Source organism: Octodon degus, unplaced genomic scaffold, assembly GCF_000260255.1.
Source record: "Octodon degus isolate 3935 unplaced genomic scaffold, OctDeg1.0 scaffold00102, whole genome shotgun sequence".
NCBI classification, from domain to species: domain Eukaryota; kingdom Metazoa; phylum Chordata; class Mammalia; order Rodentia; family Octodontidae; genus Octodon; species Octodon degus.
In genome coordinates, this window is record NW_004524678.1 from 2,353,254 (window position 1) to 2,362,430 (window position 9,177).

Consider the following 9,177-nt stretch of genomic DNA (forward strand, 5'->3'; position numbering starts at 1 on the left):
CTCTCTCTCTCTGTGTCACTGGCCAGGTCAATGGGGCCTGGAAGGAAGGGTTATCATGTGGGGTGTGTGTGTGTGTGTAGTGTGTGGTGAGCCTGGCTGCGTGGGAGGCTAATGCTGAAGGATTGCAGGTCCAAGGCCAGCCTGGACAACTTAAGGAGACCCTGTCTCTAAAATGAAAAAGCAAGAAAAAGTGCTGCATTCTTATAAGGATATAGTAAAAGAGCAATGGTATTATCAGGTTATTGCCAATTTAGGAAGGCTGTCCCCTTTTTAGGCAGTTACGGGGCGCGGAGGATTAATGTTTGTCCAATAGGAGGTGTGTTTATAATAATCACTTTTGGAGAAAGCACCTAGGACACTTTAATATATCCCTTTCTTTGCAACAGGTTACTGGATACTTGGATGATTGTACCTGTGATGTTGAAACCATCGATAGATTTAATAACTACAAACTTTTTCCAAGACTACAAAAACTTCTTGAAAGTGACTACTTTAGATATTATAAGGTATTTTAAATTTCATATATGAATTCTTCAAATGGATAATTACACTTTCTTAAGAATTGCTAAGCTTCAAAACTGATCATTTGTTTCTGAAGCCACACACTGGGTGCATTTAGTTTCAGTAACAGTATCGCACTGCAGTTAAAATCTAGCTGGCTGGTGCAGTAGATACTATGACAGGGAAGGCATCTGTTCAATGGGAAGAGAAACTGGGATGAGGAAAAGGACAAAAGAAGGGAAAAAGGTAGACTCATGCAAATATGCAGGATAGTTTGAATAATTGTACTGCTGATTTCTGCTAGTCTATTGAAATGAGCAGTTAATGCTGAAATCTTTTCTTTTTTTTTTCTAATTTCTTACAACTTTTTTTTCTTACCAATTTTGCAGGTTTATATTTGGTGTAACCTAAATAGCTAATTTGAAGATAACATTATACAATAAAGCAACCATTGTCGAATTCTTATTTTTTTAAATGAAATTTTGTATCATTTCTAAGGTTTTTTTACTATTTTGTATATAAAAAAAAATCTAACTGGCTAACTTGAAATTACAGCAGAAACTATTATAATCAAAATAGTGAACTCATAAATTTCTCATATCAGATTGGCTCACATTAATTGAAATAATTAAAATTTTTAAGAAGCATAGCTATTCTGACCTATATTATTTTGATAAGTCCCTTGTAGTAGTTTATCTTGCAATGAGTGCTGGAAAGTCTGACTGTGGGAGTACTTGTCTGTGTTCTGAGTTCAGGCTTCCTAACTGGACTCTCTGTGTAGCTGTTTCTTGCCTCAAAGATGCAAACTGAGCAGTGATGATTCAGATCGCTTCGGCTGTCAGCGACCCCGTGCAGGGTCTGCTTAGTGGCAGTCTTCGTTTTTCTGACAAAGTCTGCCAGTTCCCCTGTACCAGCTACATAGTTACACAGTATGACCAGTGAGCCCTGGCAGCAGAAGAGGGGGCGCGTTTGCAGCCTGTATCATGACCAGCTCGTAGCCTCATCATTCAGCAACTCTCCGTTACGTTCTTGGGATAACCAGGCACGAGGAGCTAGATAGCGAGTCCAGGGCCAACTGGGACTGCACTGTGAAACCCTCTCTCAAAACCCAACAAAGTAAAGTGTTTATGTTTATCACTTTTTCCTGTTTCTTTTAATAGGTAAACCTGAAGAGGCCGTGTCCTTTCTGGAATGATACCAGCCAGTGTGGAATAAGGGACTGTGCTGTCAAACCTTGTCAATCTGTAAGAACTGTGAATAACTTTAAGAACTTTTGTTTCTTTTTCTACCCATTACTACTTGTTTTGGTAGTATGGGAGGGTTGAAGCCAGGGCTTTGCACTGAACTATATCCCCAATCTTGTACATTAATTAGTTATGTGGAGTTCCTTTTCAATTAAATTTTTTTCATATTAGTTATACAGATTAATTAGTTTCATTTTGGCAGATTTGTGCACGTGTATACATATATTAATCACCTCCTTCCCTCCAGTCTCACATTTTTTTGGGGGTTCAGTGTGTCTAAGATATTTTAATACTATGCATGCCTCCATTAGCTGTTCTCATACCCCTATCCTGTCCCCAATCTTCCCATCCTCTTATTTAATAATAGTCTCCCTTTGACTTTGTCATGTTTTTTTGAGTCTACATATTAGGGAAAACATGCAGTATTGGCCTTTCTGAGCCAGGCTTATTTTACTCAACATGATAATCACCACATCCGTTTTTCTGCAGATGACAAAATTTTTTTTTTTTAATGGCTGAATACTGCACACACAGACACGGACACACACACACACACACACACACACGCATGCACGCACCCCACATTTTCTTTATTCATTGATCTATTGATGAATACCCAGGCTGGTTCCGTGTCTTGGCCATGGTGTGATGTGCTGCAGTAGACCTATTGGTGTGCTGACTTGAATTCCTTTGGGTGTAGCTGTGTCAAGTGGTAGTTCTGTTTTAGTTTTTGAGGAACTTCCGTATTGATTTCCATAGTGGCTGCACTAATTTACATTTTCAACAAAAGTATCCCTTTATATGATGTTCTTGCCAGCATACACTGTTTTTTGTGTTCTTTATGATGGCCATTCTGAACAGGAGACGACAGAATTTCTCTTATTTTTTTATTTTGAGACAAAGTCTTGCAAAGTTATCCAGTCTGGGTTCAAACTTGTGGTCCTCCAGTCTTAGCCTCCCCAGTGCTGGGATGACAGCTAGGTCTACCACGTCTGGTTCATTACAACTTTTTAAAGCGAGCCGATATAACCAACTAATAATTCAATCCTTAGTTTAAATGTGTTTTTCCATATTTCTGTTTACATATTACAAACCAAAACTTACAAACTATAAACCTATTTTAAATTATACTGCCTTCATAATAATAGGATTATAATTTTGCGGTTTATGTAACCCTTTGATTTTTGCCTTGATATTTGTTTTCTTATATTTTATATGAACAAAGTCATGTGTATGTATGTGAATCCCTTTCATTAATTTCCTTGGATTTTCTGGGGTAGGAGTTGGGCAGGGATAAAACAAATACCTGGTTTTTCTTAGGAATTTCTGTTTCTATTTTTTTTACTTGGGAATTTTTAGAGTACTAGAATTTGAACTTTTTCTGTGAGTTTTTTACTTCTTTTTTTTCATTTTTACTTTTTTATTTATTTATTTTTTTTTCATTTTTACTTTTTAAAAAATGTATCTTAGTATAGGGACTACAGGGTCTTGGTATACAGATTAGATTCATAGTGATCCTCCTGTTTTCAGCCTCCTAAGAGCTGGGACTACAGGCCTTTGCCACCATGCCCAGCCATCTCATCCCCCCCTCCCCCGGGGGGGCGGTGCTGGATTGAACCCCGCAGGTGCTTTAGACCCTGAGCTATTTGGCCAGCCCTAATTCTTTCAAATGAATTCATTTTTTCTCCCTTGAATCTGTATGGGGTGAAGATGGACCTCAGCAGTTGAGTGCGTGTCTAGCATACCTGAGGCCCAGGTGACTCCCCGCAGTGAAAACAAACTATAACTTTTTCTTTTATATGACTTCTTTTGTGGCCAAGATGTATGTCATAAAATTGACCATTCTAACCATTTTAAGTGTACAATTCAGTGGCATCAGGTACATTCATAGTGTATGATGACCACCACCCATCTCCAAAATGTTTTCGTTCTTTCAGATTGAAACTGTGCCACTTAGACCCTAAATCCCCAATTCTCCCTCCTCCAATGCCTGGCAGACACCATTTTTTCCTCTTTATTTTAATTATACTAGGCACTCCCTGTAGTGGGAACCATACAGTATCTGTCCTTTTGCATCTGGTTTTATTTCTTGATGCATTTTATGGTATGAATAAGAATTTTCCTCTATTTTAGTAAATAAAGGCTGAGCTATAACACTTCATTGTTTTTACTAAGTTCTTTTACCCATTTATCCGTTGAGGGACTTCTAGTGTTTGACTATTTTGAATCATGCATCTATAAGCATGGGTCTACAATGCCTGTTCAGGTTTCTACTTTCAGTTTTGGGGGGTGTTGACCCTAGATTCTTTTTTTTTTTTTTGGTCTTTGAGGCAGGGTCTCACTATGCAGTTCAGGATAGCCTTGAGCTTACTTTGTAACCCAGGCTGGTCGTGGGCTTGCAATGATCCTCCTGCCTCAGTCTCCCGAGTGCTGGGGTTACAGGCCTGCACCACCGCAGCCATCTAGGTTCTCCAGCATGCTGAGCTGTGCTTTCCCACCAGGCCTCTCACATCTTTGTGTGAGTACCCAGAAGTGGGACTGCTGGCTCGCAGGGCAGTGCTGTGCCTTTCTGCGTTTGTATTGGCAGCACACAAGAGTTCTACTTTCTTTATATGTCGAGAACACTTTGTTTCTGTTTTGTGGATGATGGCCATTTTAGCACATGTGAAGCAGTATTGTGGTTTTCAGCAGTTTATTTTTATACAAGTAAATACTGTTACATAGACATCTAGCATGTGGGAGTGAAGGTCAATGTGAAATATTTGTGAATGTTTTATAAGAAGAAGCATATTTTTAGTTACATTAATCTTCATAGACACAACTCTGAAAATTTAAGTATCAAATAATAAAGCACCTTCTATTTCTATATTGGTTTGCTTCTGAAGCAGAGTACCTATGATAATCAACTTGTAAGGAGGAAAGGTTCATCTTGGCTCACGGTTTTGGCGGTTCCAGGCTGTGACTGATGGCTCCTGTTGCCTTGGGTCTGTGGTGAGGTGGCGCATCTGGTACGAACTTGTGGCAAAGTAGAATCTCTCACTAATGGGCAGGAAGCCAAAGAGAGGAATTGGAAAGGTCTAGGCTTATACTGTCCCCTTCTAAGACATGCCCCCATTGAGTTGAAGACCTCCCTCTAACCCTACCTTTTAAAGGTGCCAGCCCTTCCCAGCAGTGCTGTCGGGACCTCCACAAGCCAGACCATAGCAGTTATAATTATTAAAGCCTGAGCATATCATTAGAGCAATGTTATCAGTTTCAGTGATCATGTCATAAGTTCTTGCATTTTTATTTTATTTATTTATTTATTTATTTATTTATTTTTTTGTATTTTAAGGAAGGGCCTACAGGGTGTTCTGAGTCTCACTACTAGGTCGGATGCGTAGTGATCCGCCTGTTTACAGCCTCCCAAGAGCTGGGATTACAGGTGCGCACCACCACGCCCAGTCTCAATTGCCCTCAGCTCGTACCAGGGGCAAGGCCGGCATGGTAGGCCCAGGGGTCGAACCCCCAGCTCCTGTACCAGCCTGCAAGTGCTTTAATCTGCTGAGCTATTTGGCTGGCCCAGCGCCTATATTTTAGAAACTGGCAAATTTAGTTGGGGAAATTTAAGTTTATCATTATTATTTATTTGTTTATTTTTAAATTTTTTATTCATTTTAATGAGAAAAGATAAAATAGCAATGAACCAGTTTCAAAACCATTATTATTTATGTGACTTATTAAAGTTGTGAATCTGGGGCCGGATCAATAGCTCAGTGGCGCAGGTGTCTGCCTGGCAAATACTAGGTCCTGAGTTTGATCAAAAGTTGTGAAACTGAGACAGGATTTCATTACTTAGCTTGCACAGACCGGGGCTGAGTGCCTTTTATGGCAGGGCTCTTCTTTTCATAATGGCGAGAAGGCTTTTTATATTTTTTAACAAGATAGTTGGAAGATGTTCTCCTTGAAAATATTCTTAGTTTATAAGTGTATAAAGTTGGCATTGAAGTTTTAGTAGGTACCTGGCAGAATGATGGAGAATGAGAGTAAAGATGAGATGGAGGAGAGGCTGGTAAAGTGACACCAGTTAGCATCTGAATGTCATTTGGTTCAATAATGAGTATTTCTTGGACACACAAGCTTAGCTCTGGTCTTTACTTGTGGCTTGGTGGAGAAGAGAAGAACTGATCATTCAGAGATGTGGTAGCCCACTGCAGCTTCCAGGCATGCTGAGGAGTACACGCTGGGCGCAGAGGAGGGAGCCTAGAGAACTCCACTCCCAGGGAGAGTGAGGGGACTGCCATGGCTACTCCTCTTGGGACAAGCCTGGGCTCACTTCAGATAGTTCTGACTTGGGAGGGGTATTGGAACCAGAGAGTGATTAAAGATCAGTTCAAGTACTTTGAAATTCTTACAGTTGATCAGGTTTTATATTTAGTGTTTGTATTATATGTTACTGATATCTTGAGAGGCTGCTGAGTTTTTTTTTTTTTCTTCGCTGAGTTTTCTTCAGCGTGCATCTAACAGAAAGGACAGTGCTTCATGGTCACATGAAGGACAGGGTCTACAAGGTCTTATTACATAGATCAGACTCCGTAGCGATCCTCCTGTTTTCAGCCATTATCTCAGCTAAAACAATGAATGGTTCCCTTAGTCTCGTACTCTCAGTTAACTCTACTCAGATGGTCTGTTGCTGCTTCGGCAATTCCTTTTTGGGCTGAACAAGAAGGAAGAAGACCAGTTCCCTTTGGGCCAACACTTGGATTTCTTGTTTTAGTTCATATACCCTACAACCCAGCAGGAAGTAGAAAAATAATAGTTTGAAATTCTTATCTTAATATTTGATATTCTGAAAACCATATCCCTTGTTGGACACTCTGATTCCAGGGAAAATTTGAATGAATTAGATGGTTTGCCCTTCAAGGCTGGATCTTTTCTAAAAGGCTATTTATTCCCTTAATGTAATTTATCAAAATAAGATTATTTTACCTTCTTTCATTATTGGTTGGCTAATGTGGCTTAACAATATTGTGTCAGTCTGGGAATAAAAATGAACACTCTGGTGGCTGAGTCTTTTTGGTGATAAGTTTGGCAAATGCATCAACAAAATTAAAAGCACATAGACCCTTTGACCTATCTATTCTACTAGGAATTTCACTTAGCAAGGTAATTAAAAAGATGACTGTAAAGTAATAGTGTTATAAACATATCCATTGTGCTGAAATTAATCTATAAATTTGACATCATATAAAAGAATAGAAACAATTTAAAACATCAGCCATTGAAAAAGAACATGCAGAGGGCCAGCCAGATAGCTCAGTGGACTAAAGTGCCTTGTTAGGCAGAATGCAGAGCCATGGTTCAATCCCCTGTGTTCCCTGCCGGCCCTGCCCATGGGGCGCGCTGAATCGGTGATTGAGTTGGCCGTGGTGGCACACACCTGTAATCCCAGCGCTTGGGAGGCTGAAAACAGGAGGATCACTACAAGTCTGATCTACGTAGTGAGACCCTGTCCTAAATACATATATAAAAGAAAAAGAAAAAGGACAGTACAATGAAGTGGTGGTCCGTGCAGGCCCTGTAGGGAGTCTCCCTAGCATTGGAACTGAGCCCTGCATCTTACAGAGTTCTCTTGCGTCCCTGTCTGCTCAGCGTCACACTGGGGATGGGCAGGTACCAGCAGTTCCTGTAGTTACTAAGTGACTCACAAGCAAAAATCAGTTTCCCTTTCCTGTGGGAAGAACGAGGGCTCCTTTAAAAATGATTGATTGTAAGAGGGAAGCAAGAAATATATGTGAAAAGCCTAGAATATTGTGTCATCGCAGAAAACAAAACAAAATGCTTCTAAGGACTGCTGAAGCAATATCGAAAGGACAGACACAGTGTGAAGAGTAGCCCCTGGTGAGTCTCCTAGTGGCCAGGTATGGGACAATGTACATGTAAGACGAAATGCAGCTAAGTAACTACTTTCCTTTTCTATGCTGTAATAGATAGTCAGCAACAGAATAGTTTGATTTTAAATTTTTATTTTTTACTAACGGTACTTCATTAGTTAATTACGGTTTTCTTTGTGACACTGCGGATGGAACTTGGAGCCTTGTACACGGGCAGACACTACCACTGAACCACAAGCCCAGCCCTATTTTTGAAGTTTTATTGATTGATTGATTGATTGATAAAATGTTCTTTATTTTAATTTTTTATTATTAGTTGATTGATTTGGTACAGGGTCTCACACGGACTCACAGTGATCCTCCTGTCTCAGCCTCCCCAGCGCTGGGATTACCGGCATGCACCACCATGCCTGGTTTCAGTGGCTTGCCCAGAGTTCAGGCTGGTATGATACGTGGTACCACTGGGGATCGAAGTCGGGTCCTTGCATTTGCTGGGCAGGTGCTTGGACTGCCGAGCTGTCTCCCCAGCCCAGTTTACTTATTTCTAAACAAACATTAAAAAACCCCTTTAAACTTCAATAATTTTTTCATAAACTTTAAATTTAAAATATTTTTAAGAAGATGAAATACATTTCAACTAAAAAATATATTTTTTTCAGGATGAAGTTCCTGATGGAATTAAATCTGCGAGCTACAAGGTATGTATGTATACTTTAAGGTATGTATGTATACTTACTGATGTATCCTATATCATAAAAAAAATTTAAAAGAAAAATTTCCCCTGCTACATATTACTCTTATTACTCTGCTTCCCTTTCTAGTAATATCCCTTGACAATTATTTATTTTCAATGGCTCTAATTCTTTTTTTTTAAACCTTCTGTTACAGTAAGTATCAAAAATAAAAGTAGAGAAAAAACTCCAGAAATATATACTTCTTATCCAGCAATTATAATATAATCAAAATTGCTTTAGCTGTACATCCTATTTCATTTTTCCAGTTATTTTAAAGTGAATTTCAATGGCCAGCCAAATAGCTCAGTGGATTAAAGCACCTGCAAGCAGGCGCAGGGGCCAGAGGTTCAATTCCCAGGCCTGCTATGCCAGTTCCACCCCCCGGGCACGCTGAGACAGCAATTGAGACTGGGCGTGGTGGCATGTGCCTATAATCCCAGCTCTTGGGAGGCTGTAAACAGGAAGAGCACTACGAGTCTGATCTAGTAATGAGACACTGAACACCCTGTAGACCCTTCCCTAAAATTTTTTTTTAAAAAAAGTGAATTTCAAGTAAATTGTTTAAATTTTTTTTTAACCCAAACCACATACATCTATGAGACAGAAAGAAGGGACTGGGGAGATAGCTCAGCAGAATAAGCACTTGCCTGGCAAGCACAAGGGCCTGAGTTTAATCCCCAGTTCTGCCAAAAAAAAAGGAATAAAGAATTCTTAGTTAAAAAACAAAACAAAACAAAACAAACAAAAAAACCCAGAAAGATACTTAAAATGCCCATAATCAGGGATTGTGTTTTCTCTGGCTCTTCCCATAAATACCTGGGGGGG

The 9,177-nt window shown here is 39.7% G+C and overlaps 1 protein-coding gene across 1 annotated transcript in view; it reads left to right on the forward strand.

The window, feature by feature from the left end:
- Nucleotides 1–157: 157 nt before the first annotated feature.
- Ero1a (endoplasmic reticulum oxidoreductase 1 alpha) overlaps nucleotides 158–9,177 on the forward strand; it is a 31,065-nt gene continuing 22,045 nt past the window's right edge. Inside the window, exons 1-4 of the mRNA XM_023723748.1 lie at nucleotides 158–238; nucleotides 387–506; nucleotides 1,662–1,745; nucleotides 8,278–8,316. Of these exons, the coding sequence (XP_023579516.1) occupies nucleotides 173–238; nucleotides 387–506; nucleotides 1,662–1,745; nucleotides 8,278–8,316 (309 nt within the window). The 5' untranslated portion in view covers nucleotides 158–172. The remainder of the gene's footprint in view (nucleotides 239–386; nucleotides 507–1,661; nucleotides 1,746–8,277; nucleotides 8,317–9,177) is intronic.